General features: G+C 37.4%; 1 protein-coding gene across 1 annotated transcript in view; it reads left to right on the top strand.

The window, feature by feature from the left end:
* VWA8 (von Willebrand factor A domain containing 8) overlaps positions 1-26,310 on the top strand; it is a gene marked incomplete at its 5' end in the record, with an annotated part of 367,871 nt that overhangs the window by 238,314 nt on the left and 103,247 nt on the right. The window contains 8 exons of the mRNA XM_082676017.1: positions 1,181-1,380; positions 7,522-7,632; positions 8,606-8,670; positions 9,099-9,224; positions 10,489-10,598; positions 11,239-11,393; positions 15,300-15,492; positions 22,650-22,731. Of these exons, the coding sequence (XP_082532143.1) occupies positions 1,181-1,380; positions 7,522-7,632; positions 8,606-8,670; positions 9,099-9,224; positions 10,489-10,598; positions 11,239-11,393; positions 15,300-15,492; positions 22,650-22,731 (1,042 nt within the window). The remainder of the gene's footprint in view (positions 1-1,180; positions 1,381-7,521; positions 7,633-8,605; positions 8,671-9,098; positions 9,225-10,488; positions 10,599-11,238; positions 11,394-15,299; positions 15,493-22,649; positions 22,732-26,310) is intronic.

Below are 26,310 nucleotides of genomic sequence, written 5' to 3'. Positions count from 1 at the left end.
TGATATTTAGAACTGTAGCACACATACACACACACACACACACACACACACACACACACACAGAGTTCACATTGTCTCCTAAATCATATGTCTTCTTCTGCCCTTCCATTGATTTGTGTTTCTTATCAATGTTAGCTTATTTAAATTTACCATATCTTTATATATATTTATATATATTTAAGTTTTCTATATCTTTATATATATTTAGTCTTTATGTGTAGACATGACATATACATGCACACACACATACACTATATTTTTTTTCCAGATTTTCATATCTTGTGTCTTAGTTTTGGGTTCAGAAAATATGACCACTGTAAATAGATACCTGGATGATGAGTGATGTTAATAGCATTTATTATACAGAAGCAGCATAATCCCTTGCTTCAAGGTTCCCAGAAATAGAGATTATGGGAAACATAGTCCAAAGTCTGGCTTCTCTAAGGGAAGCCCTCAAACCAACAGCAGTGACATCTCGTGGGAGCTTGTTGGAAAAGCAGAGTCTGAAACCCCACCTCAGACCCACTGAATCAGAATCTGCATTTTCATTAGATCCCCAGGTGATGCACATGCACTTGAAAGTTGAAGAAGCACTGAACTAGAATTCAAAAAATGGACCTAATCAAGTACTAGTTTGAAAAGACAGAGACTTTGTAATAATAAATACACAAATATGAAAAAAGATAATTTGGAAAATAAGATCCATAGAGCTAAGAACAAAAAATGGGATTACTTATTTACTAGAAAAGCCTAAAGATCTAGTAACTAGCCGGGAAATGCCAGATTAGCAGATAGAAGATGTTGACCAGCTGTTGTCCATCTGAGCCAATAATAAAATAAGAGGGAACAGACTTTTACTGAGGCATAAAATACTTTCATGCAAGGAAGAATTTCCTGACATTGAGGAGTGTTAAATATTTAATGGTGTTAGCATGAGATGTTATAGATTCTTTGGGGACCAGATACTTAACTTCCAGGAATAGGTAGGTGTGACCCAATGTACATTTACAGCAGGTGTGAAATTGCTTCTGCAAGTGCTCTTCAACCTAATCAATCCATTTGCAAATCATCTGCTGAGTTCTGATTGTGTGCTGCCTCACGATTCAGTTTTCACTGGACCTTTTGACCAGTCAGAAAATCTATTGCAGACCATGGAATTGACACTTTTTTGTCATTTCAGAAAATGAGGAAAATACTCTCTATGTAGTTGCATGCAATCCCGTTTCCTTATACTTTATGAATATGACTGGGAAAAGCGGCTACTTTGTGGACCTTTTTGACATCTTCCCAAGAGCGGCCAGTGGAGTCTGGCACCCATTTGTGACAGTGGCGCCGCTGGGAAATCCCCTCAAGGGTCAAGTGATTCTCCATGAGCAGCAGGTAATGACATGGTCTAATGATGCCCAGGGTAACTGATGCAAAGGAGAAGGCAAGAGTGTTTTTCAACCTATAACTAAAAATATGTGCTTTCATAAAGATTGAGGTCAGGGACTGAAGGACGGGATCAGGAGTTGTATTTTATCAGTACCACAAGGCAGGCTAATATCTTCGTCTCTGCAGAGACTTCTCAACCTCATCACTAATGACATTTGAGGCTAGATAATTCTTTGTTGTGAAGCTTACATTCTCTTTGGGGGGATAGACAACAAACAAGTAAGCCAACAAATAAATACCAATTTCAAGTAGTGATAGGTGCTGTATAAAAATAAGGTAAGGTCCTAAGGAATGATGGGGGTAGGGTAGGAGGAGATGAAAGGGTAAACGGTACTCAAAAGAGTGGTGAGATATCTCCCCTTAGGAGATGACATTTTACCTGAAACCTGAATGGCATTCTTTATGTGGAGATAGCCATGTAAATATACTGAATGGAATTGTCTTAGTCTGTTTGGGCTGCTGTAACACAAGTACCATAGACTAGGTAGCTTATGAACAGAAGAAATTTATTTCTCACAGTTCTGCAGCCTAGGAAGTCCAAGATCAAGGCGCTTGCGTATTCAGCGTCTGGTGAGAACCCACTTCCTAGACAGCTGTCTTTTCATGGTAGCCTCACAGGGCAGTAGGAGCAGGGATCTCTTTCGTGTCTCTTTTATAAGGGCGGTAATCCCATTCGTGAAGACTCCACCCTCATGACCTAATCATCTCCATAGGCCCCACTTCCTAATATATTGGGGCTTAGGACTTCAGCCTACAAATTTGGGGAGGGCATCAGGCCATTGCAGGAATACACTGAGATTCTTTAGTATCTAATGATGCTCAAGTTCCAGCCATCACTACTATTGTAAAACAACACTAATGAAAAGTACAGGTGCCCAGAGTCAGGCTAAAAGTAATTCCAAACAGAAGATATAGGTCAAAAGACAGTGTTTCAATTAATGAGAATTCTCCAGGTCTAAGTTAATCTGTACTATCCAATAGAAAGGAGTACAATGTTTTTGCAGACCTATTACCCACCTAGTATCTACCAAATAGTATACTAAGCATATTATTCATTCATCAGATATGTATCATGTGCCTACTATTAGGGATACTGCCATGAACAAAACAACAAAAATCCTTGTTCTCAAAAGCTTACGTTCTGGTGCAAAAGGTAGACAATAAGCAAAGTAAATAATTACATCTTAAGTCAGAAGATGAGAAGCAAGGGAGAGTAAAATAGAAGGCTGGGAGGAAGGTTGCCTTTAAAAACAGGGTGGGCGGGCAGGGATTGCCTAACTGAGAAAGTGATATTTAAGCAAAGATCTGATAGAGGTGAGGGAGAGAAGAGATATCAGGAATAAGAGAGTTCTAGGCAAAGGAATTGTAAGTTCAAAGGCCCAGAGGCTGGAACATGGCTCTCCATCTTTAAAGAAGCGTGGTGGGGAAGACTGAATGAGGGGGAGGGTATAAGGAGGTGGGGTCAAAGAGGTCACTCAGTGGGTTGGGTCAGGGACGTGGTGGAAGGCTGGGGAAGCAGAGGTGTAGAGCCTTGTAAATCATTCTAACGTTCTGTGGCCTGACTGTGAGGAAAGGGGAAGGTCTTAGAGGGTTTCAAGCAGAGGAGAAGCAAGATCTGACTTATATTTTTAAAAGATTTCTCCAGCTCCTCTTAGGTGAATAGTCTGTAGGTACTAAAGCAGAGTGAAGGAGATTAATGAAGAGATTTTTACATTGGTCCAAGCAAGAGATCATTGCAGTTTGGAGGAGGATGGCGGTCATAAGTAATGATGGATTCTGGATATATTCTGAAGGTGGAACCAAGAAGATTTCTGAACAGATCAGATATATGAGGTGAAAGAGAGTAAACTAAGATCAACTTTAAGATGTAGGGCCTGAGCAACTGGAAGGATAGACCTGCCATGAACTGAGATGAGGAAGGAATTGATTTGGAGGGGAAGATTAGATGTATGATTAAATTCGAGATGCCTATAACATATCCAAGTAGGTGATCCTGGTGTTTAACGGAGAAGTCAGAACAGGAAACATACACTGGGCATCACTGGCATATAAATGTTATTTAAAGTCATGAAACTGAAAGAGATCACTAAGGGAATGAATGTGGGTGGAAAAGAGAAGTCTGAGGACTAAGCCCTGGGGCAATGAAATATTAAGAAATGAGAGAGGTGAGGATGAATCAACCCAGGGGAACTGAAAATGAGTGCCCAGTGAAGTAGATGGTTACACCAGGGTGTGGTATCCCAGACGGCAAGTGATGAATATCTCAAGGAGGAGGATCAATTATTAAATGCTGACAAATGTGTCAAGGAAAAGGTTACATACATTATTGTGTGTTATTCTTCCACAGGCCCAGCGAGGTAGCTTTAGCAATATTTACGTGTGAGAAAACTGAGTCTCAGTAAGTTTAAATAACTTGCCCAGTAAATACATAGTAGAACTGAGGTTCAAACCAAATTGGATTGACATCACCAGAATTAAACTTCATCCATGCTGTCGCTCACTGCAGAAATGTGGGGAAAAGAATGGTCTGAAAATTTTTTAAAGTATTCATAATAGGAAAATATGGAAAAAATGTAATGTTGTTACTTGTTAAGTATTTAAACACACTGTGAAAGTAAAGTGTTACCTAGAAACAGTACTTTTAGACTGTTTCTAATCAAGAATAAAAAGTTGCATAAGTAACACAGCAGTATTTCGTTGAGTAAATAAGTTAACTTTAGACTTTGCCTAAATAATTATCATAAATTCTGAGTTAATAAAATTTTTTCTGGTTTTCACAATTTTTTGCAATATGGCTTTCTCCTAGAAGCAGAATTTATCAATATCCAGCTATTGCTTATAAAGGTTTGTGTCCATCACATTGGAATAAGGGTTTTACTTTATAGATTTCCAACAAAATACCAATGCCATTGAATTGAATTCTATAGCCAGAAGAATCTGTCCTAAAAAGCACATGTCTTGGTGATTTTTGATTCAGGAAACCAATCAGATTTAAATAGGAGTCTGCATTTGGAGTATTTATTCAAACAATCTTGCCAGATTTTCAGCTGTCAGATAAACTGTCAAATTTACATATACCAATTCTTTAAAAGTACGAGATTTTCAGGTTCTCAGGAAGTATTTTATTTTCTCAAAAGATCCAGTTATTTGGCAACATTGCTGACCAATACCCTGCTCACTTATAAGGACTTTCATCAAAGAAAATCTGTTTTTCAGTGTAAAGCTGTGCTTGACTTGCACAGCCCACACTTCCCCTCCTGGCATTCTTGCATGCTACCTGGCTTATCCCTTGGACCAGTTTCAACAGTTTTCCAGAAGGGTACCTCAATGCCCTGAGCAGGCACGCACAGCTTATCAGGATACTTTCGCTACCTGTACTCTGAACTGCCTCTTCTTTTCCTAGAGAGGATATATCAGCTGTCGGTTTTATATTATGTCCCTGCTAGGATCTAAGACCTCCTTAATTCCAGATGAACAGCATGTAACTGTAAAAGTTAACAAATGATAAATAATTGTAATCGAATAAAAAATGTGTGCACTGCCATCAGTTCGTTCTCCCCCATTCTGCCCTGACAAAGGAGCTAAAATATTGTAGAGAAGTACTTCCATTAATTCATCTCTCCCTTGTCTTTATACAGCTTGGCAACAGATACATTTCCCTGGTTAGTTTAAGAAGTTGTTCAAAAATTCCTGGCTAAAATAAAATCTTAAGTGAGGAAAGGGAAATTTTGCCATGCCTAAAAATAAAGCCTCCTCCCCCCACCCGCCCCATGAGATTACTTATTACATCTGTACAAAGTTTAGAACTTCAGACTTTAGGACATTGAGGTCATCCAGAGGTTACTTTTCTCCCAGTCAAATACAAACATAATAAAATTGCTCACTCGCTTCTCCTCCCTGCCCCCCTTAAAAGAGAGCCAAAACCACAGTTACATGTACTCATATGTGATGCAGAATTCTATTTTTGAACTCAGACAGAATATATCATTATTCATTTACAGAAGGAAACCATTAACATCTAAAAGGATGGAGCAGCAGAACTCCTTCATGTTGCCAATTGCTTCTAGAACTAATTCTAAATACAGCAGTGGCTGGAAACATATATATGTGTGTGTATATAAACATATATATATATATATCTGTATGTTTTCTGTTACTTAGAAAGATGCAGTTTTTCAGTTCACTTATGCAAAGTTATGAGTATATAAGTATTAGACCCTAAAAAGGAAGAAAAATGCAAAACTGTACTAATTTTTCTGCATAATCATATCTGTTTAATCATCTGCTTATTCTTCTACTTAATCATATTTTGGGATCAAACATTATTTTTAGAACTTTATGTTGCTTAGAAAAGTTAATATTACCCCAAATTGCTTAAGTGCTAACAATTCATGTTAATATTGTACATATTTATCATAAGAGAGAGTTTCTCCTTTAAAAAATACTTACTCAAAAAAGATTTAATCTAGAACAGAGACTGTAAATTTTTAACTTATTAATACATTTTCTTAAGGAAAACTTTAAGAGTTTTCCTTAGGGTTTTCCTCATTTTCAAACTTTCAAATGCCAGGAACGGTGCTTCTTATATGACATGTTGATTTTAAAAAGAACATTACTAACACACATTCTTAATGGAGAATTACATATTATACAGAATGATGCATTCTAAGAGTGTTTATGGAAAAATTTAAGCGTTGTCAACATGCTTGGTAGAATTTTTTAATACAGCCAAGATTCAGAGTATATGGAATAAAGGAGACTTTGGAACAAATACTACTTTAATTCTTGAGCACTTCGGTAAAATTGACTAGTAAAATAAATTGAAACCACACTATGAGGTCTCAGATTTGCAGATGAATCATTACTCTCCTTACATTTTTTATTTCCCTCTAACTGGATTAAGTAATAAAGGGCAAGGGTCATGGTTAATTCATCATTGTATTCTCCTTTGTGCTTTAAATATAAGCTGCTCGATAAATGTTATGGAACAAATGAACAGACTTTTCATGTTTTGTATATATTTTGCAAAATATATATTAATTCTTCGGGTGCTTTGTGCTTTTATTTTCCCCAAAGAAAGTTCTTGAAATGAAAAGTTCATAAGGGTTAAGATAACTGAAGGGGCCCCAAATTTAAAACAAAACAAAATAAGACAAAATAAACAAAAACAAGAAAGAAAGAAAAGACAGTTCCTGACAAAAAACTTTCTGGTGCCTTTTTGTAAACCTGTTAGTATAATCTTCAAATGTCTTTAAATTTTAATGAAAAAAGCCCACTTCTTTGCATGTCTTTAAAATATTTAATCTTTTCTGGCTTTCTCAATTTTAAATTCTTATTTCATGTGTTTCTGTTCACTTATTTTAATGCCTAAGGTTAATTTTTTTTTTAATTTTTTTCTTGAAAAAGTCCTCCTAATTACTGAGAGATTATTACTTCATTTGCATAACTGTGATAATGCTGCTGGAGCAATCTCTTGTCTGTACGTTATTACAGCACCAGCTATGAAAGTTCTCAAGCTTAGTGAATGTCAAGATGAAACACTCATTACTAGCTAGGTTCTTGGGGTCCTTGATATTTTCTTGCTAACCCATCTTTATAACATGTACATATTTTCTGAGTTGAACCTGGATTTGTGAAAAGAATAAATGAGATTCAATTATGCACAGCGTAAGAGAGTTTTCAACAGAACCTTCTTTAAGTGTAATTTTGATAAAAGTAAATGGGCTTTTAAAATTATCAATTCTCTTACTTTCCTCATTTGTATGTAATAAAACAGCAATTATGGTTAAGCTAGCCTATATTTACAAGGCGATGGTTTTAAGATAAAATCTTCAAAGAGAAGATTCTGCATTACATAATTAGAAATATCTTCATTAAACCATCTAATACTTTAAATTCTGTATTAGAGAAAAACATTTAGTGTCTTCATGGTGTCTCTTAAATATTTCAATATTGTCGTCTTCCCTTTGGTTTGTTTATCGCTATTCCCTTTATTCCCAGGCTGCCAAGAGGCTGCTGCTAAATTAATTAAATAAATAAATAAATAAATAAACAGGCAAACAAACAAACTGTTCTCTTTATTTCCAGAGCAATGTCATCCTGTTGTTGGATACCACTAGCCAAGCCCTTCATCGTCTCATCTTACCTTCAGAAGAGTTTACACTTAAGAAAACTTCCTGGTGGAACAAGGAGGAAGCTGTAAGAAATACCCAACTTGTCCAGCAAATTGCCAAGGATTTTCCATAGCTTTCTAACCGTAAAAATGCATGCCTGCCCATCCCTTGTGGTGCCTTTTGTTTGCTATAATGCACAAGAGAATTCTCTTATTACTTGTAAATTTTAATATGATACAAATAGGTAGAATACATACATATATAATTCAATATCAGTAGCTTCTTTTTGTATCCATCATAGTCACATGAAGACTTGTCAGGACGCAACTCACAATAATAGGACATCATGAGCCATTTGAGTGTGGTGTTCATGACAAATCCCTAACATGCACTTTAATAGTCACTTTAATAGTTTTCCAGTTACGAGTTTATGTTTGGATTTATGTAATGAACCTATGAGTGCAACAGCTGATTACATTTACTAGATAAATAAACGTTTTAGCTTATTAACTAAATTAAACTAGTAAACATTTTGGCTAACCAACGAGAATTTTTTCTGCCATTTAGAAAAAGATAATGGATATAAAATAAGGCTTACCCTCTGCCCTGCACGACAGCATACTTAGGTCTTAAAAGACCACGAAGAAAAGAGATATTTTAAATGTCATAAATATATCCAAATCTAAGAAACAAAATATTTCCTATGTATTTATGCTATGGTACAAATTCCACAGTTAATCACCAGATAGCATGTTTATTTCTAACCAGTATTTGGCATTTTTTTTAATATTCTTTTTTAAAAATATTTATTTATTTATTTGGTTGGACCACCAGGGAAGTCCCCTAAAACATTATTCTAAAGATGTTTTAGTATGCAGTTCACAATTAATTTTGAAATATATTTTAATCTATGTTACCGTAAGAGTCTTGGAGTGGATAAAGAGGTAGCTTCTCAGAGAATTACATGTTGCAGAACTTTATTTAAGGAAAAGCAGCTGAATAGACATGAATGCATCTGACACATTTAAAGTGAATATTTTGTTTTGTTTTGTCTCTAGGAAACTTACAAAATGTGTAAAGAATTTGCACACAAAAACTGGCTAGTATTCTACAAAGAAAAAGGGTGAGCTCTTTGTTGGAGATTTAATCTGGGATCCTTATTGTGTCCATTCTATTTCCTCCTTTAATTATGCTTGTTTATTGTAAAACTAATGTAATAAAATTAGAAATATTTTATTCTAAAAGTATCTTATCCCACATTGCAGAACATTGAAAAACAGACATAAGAAAAGACACTGCCCATAATTCCGTCTACAACCACTACTAGCATGGCCGCTCTCACTTCTTATTTTTAATTCTTATGCATACCTTTATATAGTTTAGAGTTTTATACATCTATTTTCTCAATTAACATTTTTCTATGTTATTATCTAGTCTTAAAAACATTGTTTTTAGGGTTGTATAATATATCATGAAATGACTGTGCCATGGTTACTCAACCAATATCCTCACCATTTCCTTTCAGACAGTTTTCTTTTTTGTTGTTTTCAGGAACACCCTGGCTGTGCTGGATGTTCTAGAAGGGCGAACTCACACCATCTCACTTCCCATCAACCTCCAGACAGTTTTTCTCGTAGCAGAAGACAAATGGCTTCTGGTGGAGAGCAAAACACATCAGTGGGTAGATCTACATAGCACCTCATGGAGTGTGCTCAGTTAGCCAGCATCCTGTCTCAGTTAGCCAGCTCTGTCTTCCTGTGTCTGTCTTTTAACAATTTCTGTATTTGGCAGCATCTCTATAGGTGAAACTTCGAAGAAGAGGGGACGGGAAAATTTAAATAAATTAAATGTAACTTTGCAGAGTAATTATAAAAGTGTTTCAGAAGATGACCTTGAAATTAACAGTGAAAACATAATGACTTTTACAACTGATCTGTATTTCTTTAGGATTTTTCCTGTTAGCACACTGAGAATTCACTGTATTCTTGCCAAACTAGAGATACTTCAAAATAGATTTTTAGTTTATCCTCTCTTCAAAGGGCCACAGTCTCCATCCAAATGCTGTTGCTTTTTTGTAACTTCACAGGATCCACCCCTTAGAAGTTTCTTCTTCATTTTATCTCGTGTGCTCTTATTTGGTTATGTTTATGTTTGTGTTGCCTCTTCCATTGGACCGTATACTTCTTGATGAAAAGGACATTATGTACACTCGGCATAAGTGGGGTGCACAGTAAATTTTGAGTCACCCTCCCTCATGCATTACACCTACTGGATTCATGCAGATTCTCTGGCCCTCTGCTGACAAGCAGAAGTGACCTGCTGCAAAAGATTCCTGGCTATTTATATATTCCTATATTAGAAATCTTATAGACAAGTAGATCAAGGGGTTTACAGCAGTGAGGGCTTCTGTCCCTTAGCTGGTCACAAATCAGAGGTTGGGCTCCCCCATACTTGCTGATCAGTCATATTAACAGCAGGCTCCATGATAGTACGGATGTGTCTCTTTAGAGTCGCTTTTCTTTTTTTTTTTAATGGCCCTTCCTCTTACAGGAAGTACTGGATTTTCAGTTCACATTTATTACTGCGTTGTTATTATGCACTGCTCTTATACAGTGTTAAGAAGTTATTTTTTTAATTCATGATGAAACTCTGAAACTGCAAATTATACTCAGAATATAAAAAGGAGGCTTTGGGGCTTTCCTGGTGGCGCAGTGGTTGAGAGTCCGCCTGCCGATGCCGGGGACGCAGCTTCGTGCCCCGATCCGGGAAGATCCCACATGCCGCGGAGCGGCTGGGCTCGTGAGCCCTGGCCGCTGAGCCTGCGCGTCCGGAGGCTTTGGCGGGGGCGGGCAGGATATGGGAACTCTGATTTTTCCTAGTCTGGCCTCGTAGTTATTAGAAAAAGAAAGACTTTTCACTTAGATGTTTTGTCTGTTTACAGGAAATATCTTTTAACTAAGCCTGCACACATCGAATCTGAGGACAGTAGGGTTTGCCAGTTGTATGTGCTGAAAGAGGAGCTGCCTAGCACAGGGTTTGGAGTCACACAAGGTAAATACTGTGTTCTGTGTGTTTGTGGCTGTATAGGTACATGCCTGCATACACACTGTCCTCTAGAATCATTTAAGGACAACAATATCAACATGTTAACTTTATACCAAAAAAGAAATCTTAGTCACTACACTAGAAACAGTAAGCAAGAATCTATCGTCTTTTAAATTCTGTCTTTGAATTTTTTAAACTAACAAGTCAGAATGTTTACATATATGTAGGTTCCAAGTCTATTTTAGGATTGCATCATTTCTTTTTTACACAGCCCATCAGTATTTCTACTTTGTTCATCACAGTTTTGGAGGGATGAAAAGTAATTATGAAAAAAATTCTAAAATATACCATTGCTAAGACTGGTTTGGGCCAGTTTCACCTCTTTCTGCAGAGTGCTATTATATTAATCTTGATTGCTAATAAAAATTTGAATTCTTGAATAAATACTTGAAATCACTTTGAGAAGATGCCATGATTGTGAAAACTGAGTTTTCTCAGACAAAAAGCCATGAGTGTAACTGAAAGCGTTTTCTCTTTTTTGATTTGTGCTTTTCTGTTTGAGTTGGTGAGAATGAATCTTGCAAAAATTAATTCCTGGAGCATTTTAGGGGCATATGGTGTTTAACATTTCTCTGACACTTTTTAGAAACAGACTTCAGCATACCTCATAAAATTTCAAGTCATCAACTATCATCTGAAAATCTGAGTTCAGCTGTGGGACAAAAGATTGCCTCTCCTAACCGAATTCTTGCAGATGAGAATAGTTATGCTACAGTCGTTGTTGGTTTCCCAGATCTCATGGTAAGCATAAATTTCTTAAATGATTGAATAACTATTTCTTCCCCCCGTTTTGGCCTATACTCTATAAGCCTATTTGAGGGGTAATTAAAAACGTAATAATTTTCTGGTAAGCATTTCAGATCAACCTTCTGTTTTCCAGACCAGTCATTAAAAAATTCATTCTATATGGTTTCATTGCTTGTTAAAAATTAACATATACATTGTAGTGCAATTATATAATTTAGTAAAGGAAAACCAGGATTCTCCATACATGGGAGCTCATGTGACAGGTAAATAGTTAACCTACTGACAGTGATTTTATATCATGCTATCTTAATGTGTGCTCATGTCATCTGTCAAGAGGGACAATTTGAGACTAACAAAATAATATTTCTTCCAGAATTTTTTAAAGTGAAATATGTTGGAGTCTCATAACTGTAGGTTAAATTTTTCAACACTCATGAACACCAGTCCACTTTCCACTGAGTTTTGCTCTGATTTATATCTTTGCTGCATCCAGATTATACTATAAATGCTGGTGGTCTCAATTTAATTTGCTTTTAAATGGATCCTTCTGCTGTTATTTACTATTATCTGTAAAGAAGAGGCTATTCATAATTGACTTGAGGTGAAACTAGGTACCATCTTCCCCTGATGGAAATGTGAGAACATGAAATATAAAGGTTATTTCAGCCCAAGGTACATCTCATAACCTTAGATGTAACTCCATGTGTTTTGATTAAACATTTAATTTTCATAATTTCCTTTGTAGCTTTTAGGTGGGATGATAGAGTCACTTAAAGATAAAAATAATGGCTCTGCTTAATAGTACACCAGTCTCACCTGCCTCAAAATTTTAATGTAATTAATGAATGATGAGTACTTCAGGGTATAAGACTTTTGAAATCCAAAACCCGGTGGATAATGTGTGGCTTAGGACTTTGCCATATGTCTTCTTAATTATCAAGTAAAAAACATTTGCTGTGGATTATATATCTGAAAATGAAACATGTTGTTGGAATACGGCATCTACGGCAGCCTTGATTAAGTGAAAGAGTTATGTTTAATATGCTTTCTACAATGTTTGCTGCTATCAGTAGAGAAAATACTGGAGCTACTTTTCTGAAGGTGGAACTGTTTTAAAAATTGATCTTTTGATTGAAGAAATGAGTATAGAAATATAATGTCACTATAAAAAGGTAAGAAAGCTGAGTATAAGGTAATGTTTATATTGACCCTCTAGAAATCCTTTGTAGACTGTAGGACTAGTGACCTTGTTAAATTAAAAGCTGCATCTCCATATTTATTACCCACCGTATCGGAGATGTTCATGAATTTTTGTTTAATGATAGATTAGATCATTCAGTTAGACAGCCTTTCAGCATTTTATGAGAGCAGTCATATTTTTTAGACCCCAACACAAGTCAGGCACTCTACTATTCTAAACCATTTCGTACATGATAATTAATTTTTACAACAATTGCACAAGGTTTTATAGAGAAAGAAACAAAAACAGAGAGGATATATCCCCCAGGCCACAAAGATACTGAATAAGGGATCTGGGATTTGTGCTCAAGGGTGACTGACCCTCAAACGCATATCCTTCCTACTATATATTACAGTGCCTTTCTGACTTGATGTGAATTTCTTTTGATTCTTCACAAAAGGGCATGTCATCTCTTATTAACTTTTTATAGCATTATCAAAGGCACCTAAATTATTATGAACTTATTATAACTCTCTTAACCTACTACCAGATGGCTACAAAAACCGACAGCAAGTATCATAGTGAATCCTCAATAGTGAAACGTTAAAAGCATTTGTTTCGATATCAAGAGTAAGACAAGGATACGCACTACCACCACTTCTACTAAACATTGTTCTGAGCGTCTTAGATATGATCCATTAGAAAATTTTTTTAATACCTTGACTTTCCTCAAAATTAAAAACCTCCATTCTGTAAAAGAGACACTGTTAAGAGAATGAAAGGGCAGTCTACAGGCTGGGAGAAAATATTGGCAAATCACATGTCCAACAAAGGACTTGTATCCAAAATATATAAAGATTTCTTAAAACTCAAGAGTAAGAAAATAATCCAGTATAAAAAATGGGCAGAGTGGCCCATTATGAGGTGTCAGAGGTCAGAGACTGAGCAGATGAGCAAGATATCTGTGGTGTGGGAGGGAGTAACAACTGGCGATTGGGAATCAAGTCCAGCCAGGATGAAGATGGTACCCCATGAAGGGGCAGCCTGGTGTGGGATGTGGGAGCCCAAGTAAGGTGAAGAGTTTGTTGATACATGCGCATAGCTCACTGTGGGCTATCAGGCCAAGCAGAGTGAGGAGGGCATTGGCCTGGAAGGGAAAGTTAGTGGTGGAGATGGGAGATGAGTCATATACAGTGGGACTGAGCCAAAAAGTAAGTATATGAAGGGTAATGACGTCTAGGTTTCTCACTGTTAAAGAAGGGAGTTACAGATACAGAAGGAAAGGAAACTAGAGTGAGTCCTATAGTGGTTGGATTGGAATTGTGTGTATCTGGGTGAACTCATGGTTTTCAATGTATTTAAGTAGATATAGAAATAAAATCGGAGGTAAATGTATAAAAAAAAATGGGCAAAAGACTTGAACAGACTCTTTACCAAAGAGGATATATGGATGGTAATTAAGTACATGAAAAGATGTTCAACATCATTAGTTAATAGGGAAATGCAAAATAAAACCACGATGAGATACTACTATTGCCTATTAGAATGGCTAAAATAAATAAATAAATAAATAAATACTGACAATACCAAGTACTGACAAGGATGCAATGCAAATGCAACTCTCACACATGTTTATGGAAGAGCAAGGGCAAACAATACCCAAGACATTTCTGAAGAAGAACCAAGAATGAAAAGCAGAGGTAGGGCTTCCCTGGTGGCGCAGTGGTTGAGAGTCCGCCTGCCGATGCAGGGGACATGGGTTCGTGCCCCGGTCCGGGAAGATCCCACATGCCGCGGAGCGGCTGGGCCCGTGAGGCATGGCCACTGAGCCTGCGCGTCCGGAGCCTGTTGCTCCGCAACGGGAGAGGCCACAGCAGTGAGAGGCCCGCGTACCGCAAAAAAAAAAAGCAGAGGTACTTGCCCTACTAAATTTCAAGGCTTATTAAAAAGCTTTAGTAACTAAGACCACATGGTATTGGCCTAGGGGTAGAAAAATATACAGTAGAACAGAATGGAATGCCCAGAAACAGCTGCCTACATACATGAAACTTTTCCGATAACAGTGCTGATCAGTGGGCAAAGGTTAATGATATTTGAACAATTAGCTATCCATGTGAAAAAAAGATAAGCATGGAGCCCTGCCTCATACCACTCACAGAAATAAACTCCTGAGGGGTTAAGGAACTAAATGTGAAAGGCAAAACTTCAAAATGTTTAACAAATACATAGGAGAATATCTGTGATCTTGGAGTAGAGAAGGATAAATAGATATGTGGTAAAAATTTTAAGTAAAGCAAGAGAAAATAACACAAAATTTCAGAAGAATTGAAATCTAGGGAATATGAAAGAGAGGTGATTGAAAAGGGGCCTTCCAGGGGCTTGAGAAATACTGGTAATACTATTCCTTATGCCAGATAGTGGATGCTATAGTATATTTATTTATAGTTACTTAAATTACCTGTATTATTATATTCCCTCTTTTTAGCTATAATTCAAGATAAAAAATGTGTTGCATATTTCACACTTGTCTGAAAATTATGATTATTGATGAAGCAGCTCTCTTCTGTACCAAATTCAAAAAGGTTAAGGAATAATTTGATTTTCTTATATTTGTGAAATACAAGTTTACCACTGGTATCTGCTTAAAGGACTGCATTGTAAAAGTTGTGAATGTACTTTATAATACTTCAGTGCTTGAATTCCTCTCCTTTTTTTTTTAGTCACCTAGTGAAGTTTATTCTTGGAAAAGGCCAACGTCTTTGCATAAATCGAGGGTCACTGATACATTCTATGGAGGGAAGAAGAAAATTGGAACTCCAAAGCAGAGCAATTGTGTGACGCTTTTGGATACTAATCAGATAGTCAGGATTTTGCCCCCAGGAGAAGTCCCTCTAAAAGATATCTACCCAAAAGGTAAGAAACTTACCAATTCCTATTTTATCAAGCTAGTCAAAGGTAGTTTGGTTTTGGTAGGGATATTTAACTTATCATTATCATTTTATATTTATGAATATGAATAATTTTAACAGGGTTTAGTAACTAAAAAGACCTATATGTGCTCAGAAGGGTTTCACTAAACTTCTCATAGGAGTTTAAGACTTTTGCCTTAAACTCCTGTGTCTAAAGGCCAGGGACTTATGCAGCCTGATTCACTTACCAGTGCTCTGAAAGTCAACTTATGTTTATTACTGCATATCTTATGCCAGGTCCTGTGCTGATCACTTTTCCTTGTATAAATTCATTTAATCGTCAAATTCCCATTCTATCTCAAGTTTATATGCAGGGAAACTGACTGAGAGGTAAAGTAACTTGCTGGGGTTCTCCCCAGCCGTGGTCAGCAGAGCCCAGATTTGCACCAAAGTCTTCCAACCCAAGGCCACAGCTATGCTTACTGAACCACACTGGCTTTCATCATAAAGGATAATTATGAAAATTTTTGATCATCGAGCCACTGATTATTATTTGCATCATAGTGGTAATAATATTGTCCTGTGTTTACATTCATTATATTAGTGTGGACTTCATAAATATAATACTAAACACATTATCATAATCTGTTACTGGGTTTGAAAAGTCCTGGTTATATGATAATGTTAGAATTAGTTCCTTCCAAATAAATCACCATTTCCTTAGAATGTTTTTTATGGTAGAAGAGGCAGGTGAATACACTGACAATTGCAGTGCAGTGCTATAGGCATATTCACAAGGTGATATATAAACACAAAGGAGGAGCTTACAAGCCAGGCTTGTGATTCCGAGCTGACTCTTGAAAGATGAATGGGAGGGAATCGGATGAAGGAATTGTTCCAAGAAGAGAAAACCCCATGAGAAAGGTGCAGAGGCATTACAGAGTACTCCAGGAGTTACAAGAAATTCTATACCAGAATTCAGTGCACCTTCATCCACCCAGAAACCAGTGGGTCAGCCCTGATGCTTCTCCCTCACCCTCCACATCATCATCAATCACCATGTCCTTTTGATACAACCTTAATATACCTTACATCCACCCACTTGTCTACAGTTGAGTTGCCAACATCCAAATCACCACCATCTTGAACTGGAACGCTGCAGTAGCTGTCTGACAGAGTTCCCTCTTCCATTCTTCCCCCACCCCCCATTCTCCACACATCAGACAGAGTGTTTTTATTTAAATATTTTATTGTTCTCATTTGTTCTTATTAGGGACCAGTTACACAGAGTAAAATTCATCCTTTTTAGTGTATGTTGCTGTGAATTTGACAGATACATACAGTTGTGTAACCATCACCATAACTGACAGAGAACAGTTCCATCTCCCCAAACACCTCCCCTGTGCCACTCTGCCATCAAGCCTTCTGCCTTCCCCCAGACCCCCACTGATCTGATTTCTGTCCTTATTGATTTGCCTTTTCCAGAATGTCATATAAATGGAATCACACAGTATGTGGTCTTTTGAGTCTGGTGTCTTTCACTTACTATTATGTATTTGAGAATCATATATGTTATGTGTACCAATTGTTTGTTCCTTTTTATTGCTGAGTAGTAGTCCATTGCGTGGATATACCACAGTTTGCTTATCCATTCACAAGTTGATAGATATTTGTATAGTTTCCAGTTCTGGGCAATAACTAATGAGGCAGCTATGAACATGTTTGCACAGATTTTTAAGTGAACATAAATTTTTGCTTCACTTGGGTAAATATGTAGGAATGGCATTTTTATGTCATATGATAAAACTGCCCAACTGGTTTCCAGAAGAGCAATACCATTTTGCATTCCTGTCAGCAATGGTGAAAGTTCCAGTTGCTCTGCCACCTTTTCAGTGCTTGGTATTGTCAGTTTTTCACCATTCTAGCAGGTGTGTAGTGATAGCTCATTATGATTTTAATTTGCATTTTCCCTAGTGCCAAATGATGTTGAGCATCTTTTCATAGCTATCTTCTTTAGTGAAACGTCTCTTCAAATCTTTTCCCACTTTCTGAATTGGATTACTTGCTTTCTTTTTAATGATTTTTGAGTGTTCTTTATATATTCTAGATATAAGTCCAATATCGGATACATGCTTTCCAAACATTTTCTCCCATTTTGGTGAAGGGCCAAATCTCTCATGTTTTCTTCTAGAAATATCATATTTCTAGATTTTACACTTAGGTTTGTACTCCACTTTGAGTTAATTTTCTTATATGGCGCAAGGTGTGGATTGAGACTCATCGTTTTGCGTGGGGATAGTCAATTGTTCCAGTACCATTTGCTGAAAAGATTGTCCTTTTTCTATTCAGTTGTCTTTGGACCTCTTCAGAAAATCAACTGACCACGTATGTGAGTCTGTTTATGGATTTTTGTTTGTGTTCCATTCATCTATATTGTGTTGGCCAAAAAGTTCGTTCGGGCTTTTCTATAACACCTTCCATAAGATGATACGGAAAAACCCAAACGAACTTTTTGGCCAACACAATATGTGTCTATCCTTTCACTAATACCAGACTCTCTAGATAAAGCAGAGAATCTTTGTCATCATCCACACTTCATTCATTTTCACTGCTGTACATACAGCACAGTCAGTTTATTCATCTGTTCTCTATTGGTACATGTTTACGTTCTTTACAATTTTTTGCTATTACAGGTATTCTTGTACCAGTCTCCTTGTGTATATGTGGGGAGTCTGTAGGGTATATATCTAAGAGTGAAATTACCAAATTGTTACCCAAAGTTATTGTTCCAGCAGCATAAAAGATGAGGCTACTCTCCATCCCCATCTTCTCTTGCAAAGGTCAGACCTTTTATTGTGCACATTCTTGATTTCTAGTAAGTTTGAGTATCTTTTTATATGTTGTGATTTACTCTTCTGAAAATTGCCTGTTTATATATTTTTGCCATTTTTCTCTTGGTTGCTAGGAGTTTTATTTATCCTCATTTTTTAAGGTAATGTTCCTTAAATATTCCAAATGTATAGAAAGTGCTTAGGTTAGTGTCTGACACAAAGGAATAATATTTTAAATACATTTACTTATTTATTTTTGGCTGCACTGGGTATTCGTTGCTGCGCACAGGCTTTCTCTAGTTGCGGCGAGCAGGGGCTACTCTTCGTTGCGGTGCGTGGGCTTCTTATTGCGGTGGCTTCTCTTGTTGCAGAGCACGGGCTCTAGGTGTATGGGCTTAGTTGCTCCGCAGCATGGGGAATCTTCCTGGACCAGGGCTCGAACCTGTGTTCCCTGCATTGGCAGGCAGATTCTTAACCACTGTGCCACCATGGAAGCCCAGGAATAATTTTTTAAATGTGGGCTGTAAAAAAAAAATCCTAAGAGAATGGTAAAGGGAGATCTCAGGATGCTAGCTGTGCACAGGCCTAGGAATCAACCAGATTCCTAGGATTAGAAAAGTTGAGAAGATTTCAGGAGAGATGCCTCCAAGACAGTGAAGTTGATAAACCCAACTATTTGAACACATTAAGAAATTTTGACATAGGGAAAACTTCGAGGATGAATTTGTGCTAGGTACGTAAAAAAGTAAACCAACAACAAAGCATGATTATTAACTCCATGAAAAGAAAAAGCAATAATGCTATGATAAGGCATAGCTCAGCTGTAAAGAGCATTTATATAATCATAACAACATAAGTGCTGGATGTTAATCTCATGAAAAATTTTCATATAAATGTACTGGGGGATGGGAAAAATGAGGTGGTAGGCAGGGGGAGGGGTATGTGAAGAGTTAAACTCTCATCTTACATGGTGAGAAGTCAATAAATAATGCCTAAAACTAAAACATGAAGACAGCACCATAAGGATGAAGGTGAATACCAAAGAAACAGCTTTAAGAAGTTGAAAGCATCTCTGGGAGCAGAACATGAGGGGTGAGAGGAGGAAAGTCAAGGCTGATGATTTTTTCCTTCCGTCTGTTTGACTCTTTAATCTATGTGCCTATAGATCTCTAATGATAATTCAAGCTAAATTAATCTTTTTAAAGTAAATAGAATCCCACCACCTGATTAGTCAGGAACTAATGCACATCAGCCTTTTATTAAAGAAATCAATAGCAATTGTAAAGGCTACTCTCCTGGTGGCTTTTAGAGAGATGGTATAAATTGTGGTTAATGCAGATGGGGAGAGATTTACTTCTTTCTTCCAATCATTTTCCTTCTAGTTAAACATTAGGTTTTTTTTTTTTTTTACTTTAAATCATAGGCCTCAGCTCTTTAAATACAAAATAATGACTCTTGATTGAAAGCAGTGTACTGTTTTCTGAACTTTGAGTAAATTCAAAGATTTGGTATCAGCACAATCTCAGGGCACACATCACTCTTTTAATCTGTGAATACAGAAGTACATTTAACCTAGTAGTTAACAGAAGTACATCAAATTACATTGCTTGAAGGAGTGAATTTTTTATATAATTTCATCTTCCCTCTGAAAATGCTCTTGGTTACTTTGTCTGACGGTTTTTATACCCCCTCCTAACCTTCGCACTGTGCGTCTAAGCTGTCCCCACTCTATATGGGAACCGCGCACTAAATGCTGCAGCAGTGACTTCCCTTTAATCATTAGTGAACTAATCCTGAAATATTTATACCTCTCTTCGAAATCCACCTGGATTATAAATGTAATGGAAATTTCCTGAACCTCCATCCTCTCTACAGTTTTGAAACATTTAAAATGGATAGACAAGGATTTGGCTAAGTTTGGAGGGAAATCTGGCCACAGTTTTCACTTCCTTAATTCAATCATGTATTCTGAGCTGATTTATTTTCAAATCCAGAAACATCCATTCTGATTATTTTTCAAGCCTTGCCATTACCACCATCACTACCACCACCCTTAAAGTGCTTTATAGCCACAAATTGCCTTTTCTGATACGTGAAAATATGTTTTAGCGCAAGGAATAAAATTCTTGCTTTCTCCTTCCTGAAATAGACACAGCCATTATTGCATTTTCTCATCCTCTTTATGCCATGGAATTAACTTTGCACACTGAAAAAAAAGAAAGAAAGAAAGAAAGAAAGCTGTAGAAAGAAAGATACTTAAAATGTGTTGGCTTACTTTGCTTTCTCAGGCAGTCTAAAAGCACTGGTGGCGGTAGCTCAGTCTAATACTACTACTTGTGAAGAGGAGAATGCGTCTAAGTGGCAGGCCAGATGCAGCTGGCTAGCTAGGCAGCGCTAGTGATCCCAACCGCTTCAGTAACTCATCATTTTTGGCAAAGAACCAGGGTCTATAAGTAATTCAACCCACTTCAGTTAGGTGCTAGCCGCAGGAACTGTCAAAAATGATATATGGTGCAAAACTTTGTCCAAGACTGACCTTATATCCCAGGCAACGTTTCCAATGCAGGCGGTGCATGACTTACGATAAGCATGTTGGCTTTGTACAAATGGCTATCTGAGGATGGCCAATTCAGCTGGGTGGTCGGGTTACCATAGTAACTCTCCTTCCTTACTCTCTGCTGTCCGTGGACATCACTTTCCCTTCCTCCTGCCCCCTTTTGCCCTCTGGGACCACTCCGTGCCTAGCTCTGCAGCTCATACCTGGCCCCAGGGCTGTGATTCCCACCCTAGAATCCTTTCGAAGTCCCTAAAGGCTCACAATGATTTAAAACAAAAAAAAGGAGCTTTCCTCTTTATGCTGTGGGCTCCTCAGACAAGGCAGGAACCACACACATCTCTTTCCTGTGTATCCCCAATGCTTCGTATAGTGTCTGGTGCAAAGTAAGCTCGATCACGTTTGTTGAATAAATAAGAGATATATTGAGGTTTTCGGATGGCCTACTCAAAAAACTTCAGCTGCAAACATGAAACTAAAATGCCAAGTTTCTTATTTTTTGTAAACTACATTGGATAAATTCAATGTGGACATTCCGGATATCTCATTCTAATCAGAAATTATAATAAGAGGTAGACAACAGACAAAATTCTTTAAGAGTATGGGTTCTTTGTAGGGGGATTTTTTTTTTTAAAGAGACATTGGTGGCCAAGATTTTGTAAAATAAGGCATTTTTAAATTGCTGCCCTACGGTCAGCTCAGGTAGGATCTTTGTGGAGCGGTGGGCAGAGCAGAGATCTTAAAGCCAGAAGAAAGACCTGGTTTTGAAAGCCTTCTCTGTCTATCACTCTCCAGGCAAGTCCCATTATTACACCACCTCTGTTAAGTCTCTACTTCCTCATCTCTCAAACAGGAATCCAAGGTCTTTGTTGTTGTCAGTGTTAAAAACACTATCTACAAAGACTAAGCAGTGTTCCTGATGCAGTGTTCCTGACACAGTGGTGGCAGCTGGTGATGACGAGCATGGTGGTGGTACTCAGGGCTTTGGGGAAAAAGTCAATAAACGCCTGGAATTTGCTGGGAAACAACTCTAGAATTGGAGTTGAGGACTCTGTCCCCCCATATCTCATCACCCTCTCCTTCCCCGCCTTTTCATATTCTTCATGACCCAGAGTCCTCGCCCCACTGCTCAGTCCTCACCTCACCTTTTCTTGTCTTGAAGGGTCCTAATAATAACAGCCACTGTGGGTGGAGCAACTACTAATTGGGTGCAAATAATGTTTATGATGCTCAGATGCTGTCGTTATCCCCATTTTACAAATGGTGAAGGCAGGTCTCAGAGAACTAACTTGGCCAGCGTAAAACATAGTTAGGAAATATCAGAGCCAGGATTTTCTACCAGGCCAGTCCAGTTTCAAAGTAGGTGCTGATTCCACTGTGTTATACCGTCGTCGTTGTGATTTCCTGGGAAGGAAAAAGAGAATTCAAATGATGAAATATTTTCAAATAAACTGTAAGTGCTAAAATAAAACATTGACCCATTTGGGGAAGCTATCAAAGAAAATGAAAGGAATTTAGGTAATGCTCTTGACAGTAAAGAATCACTAACATGCATCTATTTCACAGTCTCTGTAGTTCCCTGACAAAAACATAATTCTGAGAGTCTAGCCTCAAGGCTGGAATTGGCCAGCGCAGGACCTTGTCAAGTGGGTCCCAGAGTTCTGCTCTACGCTCTAAACTTCATTCCACTTTTAGCAGCGTCCATGCTTTCTTTAGGTCCTATTTTTGTATCATGCAGTAATTTAACCCTCGGCTCATGTCTTGACTTGTTTGCAGATGTTATCCCTCCACAAACAGCTGGTTATATAGAAGTCACTGATCTCCAATCAAAGAGACTCCGATACATCCCTATTCCTGGGTAATCTGTTTTCACCTTTGTTCTTAGCTTGTGTGTCAGATTAAAAAAATGAGTGAATTCTTATCGTGTACTCTGAATAAATGTGTGCTTTTTGCTTCCTTAAATAGCAAGCTCTTTTTTGGTTTTTTCAATTACAGTTGGTTTATATCTTGCTGTCCTGCATTCCTTTTTTTTTTTTTTGGCCATGCCGCACGGCATGCGGGATCTTAGTTCCCTGACCCATGCCCCCTGCAGTGGAAGCACGGTGTCTTAACCACTGGACTGCCAGGGAAGTCCCTGTTCTGCATTCTTTACTGCCATTTTTATTTTCATTTTGGAAAAATGTTCAAATGTTACCTAGGTATAAGTCTAACAGCCTTCAAGCCTTCATTTTTCCTTTTTGATCTGTCCTAATGATACATTTTTTTGAAACAGCATTTTTTAGTACAGCAACACTTTTCATATTTATTAACTCCGTATATTAGTTTTCTGAGGTAAATGTATTCAAGATGTCAAAGGAGTTTAAATAGCATTGGTTTAATATTGTTTTTAAATATGTAACTGAGCATCTACCATTGTGAAGGCTGTACAGTAGCCAAAGGATTCCAGAGATTTGGAATGGAGCTCGTTACCACTGGCTGCCTTTATTACTGTTCAGCAGTGGAAGCAAAGCATTCGAACTAACTAGACTAAGGGTATAAAAGGAGAAGCAATGATGCTCCATCTCTCCCTTGACAGACACATGTGTCCTCACCTGTAGCCCATCCCTTTCTGGATGCATCCATGCCCGATCTCCCTTTCTCATCCTAAGCGTGTGCCTGCTTTTGTATAGACTGATGTACATCCCCTCCTAACATGTACTCCCTCACAGGCAACTGAGGCCTCACAACACAGTGGTTAAAGGCTCACCCAAAATCCTGGGGAAAGGAGCCTGGAGAGGCTTCCAATGTCAGAGGAAGGCCAGCTACCCCTGTCAGTCACCCAGACGTCACCAGACCTCCTGTTGACCCACGCCTCCAACTCCCAGGAGAAAATTGCTCAGCGTGACAGTACAAAATAACTCAGACACACAGTTTCATTTCTTAGGACCTTTTAGGCAGGTCCGAGAAATATGAAGAATAAAAGTATTATCCAAAGAAATTGATTTACTTGTTCCAACATATGTAAGAATGTCTTCCTGGAACATCTTAATGTGTCAGTTTAATGAAAAATAGCTTTTCGTCATTTGGGGGAATTTCTTATTCCATTGTATGTTCATTAAAACATACTACTAGGGCTTCCCTGGTGGCGCAGTGGTTGAGAGCCCGCCTGCCGATGCAGGGGTGCGGGTTCATGCCCCGGTCCGGGAAGATCCCACATGCCGCGGAGCGGCTGGGCCCGTGAGCCATGGCCGCTGAGCCTGCGCGTCCGGAGCCTGTGCTCTGCAACGGGAGAGGCCGCAACAGTGAGAGACCCGCGTACCGCAGAAAAATAACACATACTATTAGTTCAAGTAGCAAAAGAAAAGAACACCTTTTTTTTTTACATTTCTAAAGCATGATGATTTTTTTCAATATTTCTCTTAATTTCTCCCTAATTGACCCTAGCTTTTTATTTCAGTGCTTTTCTCTTTTAACTTTCTGTATGAACCATATGTTATACCTGCCATAGAAGTAACATCTGGAAGGGCAGGTATATATATTCAGCCAGTGCCAGCTGATCACCATACTTCATTCATTTAGTGCTGTGCTGTCCAATAGAAATAAAATGTCAGCCATATATGTAATTTTATGTTCTTAGTAGTCACATTAGAAAAGTAAAAAAAGAAACAGGTGAAATTACCTTTAATAGTGTTTTATTTAACCCATTATATTTAAAGTATTACTGTTTTGAAATGTATTTAATATAAACATTTTAATAATACTTGACATTCCTTTTTTCTTCTGCATCTTTGAAACCCAGTATGTATTTTACATGTACAGAACATCTCAATTTGGACTTGCCATATTTCAAATGCCATGTGGTTTAGAGTCTGTTCATTATCAGTATATCCTGAGTTTCTCTTGAGATTAACTATTGCCGTTTTTGGCATATATGTAATCCAAGGGAACAACCCATCTGGATTTCAGTTTTGTTGCTGGTTGCTTAAATTTAGTATTTTGCTAGATAGCAGGAATTTTTCCATTTGATGGCTAACTTCCAATAATAGAAAACACAGTAAAACTATATGTGACTGCAGGGCCAAAATGAATACATCACTTTCACTCTCAGTAAAATGTGAGTATTATTCCTCAAATTTTTGTATTATTTGCATTTGTAAAATGATACTACTTAGCTCTGATATACAGGAGTATATAAATCTGGGCTTCACTCTACTATAATTCTATGTATTCCTTAAAGACTTTGTTATCATATATAAAGGGAATGTGCATTTTTTTAAAAAAGGTGAAGAAGAGATTCTAGACCTGGCGTGCAAGTTGTAGCAAATATGTGATATCTTCAAGCACATTTTTGACATACTGAAGAAATTGCCCCTGTAAGTTTAAAGTTTCATGGTGGAGAGTTAAATAAGCAACCAGTAGGTACTGTGCTCAATAGAATCATTCATCTTGAGCACTTGTGGCAGAGTTTTAAACATCGTAGGTGGAGAAATTTCATTACTCTGAGTACCCTTTTACTTCACCATCTGTACCTACTAATGCTTTTCCTAAGGCAAATATTTTTTGAGAGAGCACCATGAGATGAATCCTGTATTATATCAAATGTTATCTTCGTTGAGTCCTTCTAGTAGTTCTGAAACACTTCTTCCATCCTACTGTTTTTGTTCTCTTCATATAAACATTTTCTAAGACTTCCATGTTCCACAACGGCTGGCTTTGTCACTCTGTGTTTAGTATCTACTAAGGCAGACTGATAAAAAGGCTAAAGTCACCTTGATCTATTCTTTAGTATATTATAAGAATTTACCCACTATGTAGTAGTTTTGTGGTTTTAACAAATCTACATTGATAGTGTATTATGTTTTTATTATCTGTTAGATCATCCCTTTAGACCATTTATTTCATGCAGAAAATATCAGAGGTATTTAGAGAGCCAACACTGGTAATTAGAATTTATAATCTGTGTTTCTTTTGTGTAGTGAAAGCTATACTGAGGTAAAGGAAGTGTGCAGTTGACTCTTATAGGTGAAAGTTGCATTCCTAGAAATGACTATTTCTGATATATAATATCAGAAATAGGTATATGTATGAAATATATAATACAAGAAATATATAAATTCTTTATTATAAATCCTTATAACTTTCTAAGTTAGAAAAGGCAAAATATTAAATATAAATGCAATTAAAGCACATAAACAAGACATTAGTTTCAGCACTGACCTTAGACCCCTAAGGAGTGTGTCCAGCGCTGAGGGTATGTGAGGTGTCAGTTGGTGTAGAGTTTCTTTCTTCCTGACAGTGAAGGCTAATGTCATCCAGGATCTACAAATACAGGAATATGTAAATAACCAGTAAATAACTATGTATTTTTTCCTTACATGTGGATCTGTTGGTATCTTTTCTTTTAATTGTGCTTACTATTAGAATGTTTTTTTTAAAGCATTACTTTTCTTACTGAAGT

This window comes from Grampus griseus (genome assembly GCF_964374135.1).
Source record: "Grampus griseus genome assembly, chromosome: 18".
In the NCBI taxonomy this organism is placed as follows: domain Eukaryota; kingdom Metazoa; phylum Chordata; class Mammalia; order Artiodactyla; family Delphinidae; genus Grampus; species Grampus griseus.
The sequence above is the reverse complement of the archived record's forward strand: the minus strand, read 5'-3'. Positions and strand labels throughout refer to the sequence as shown.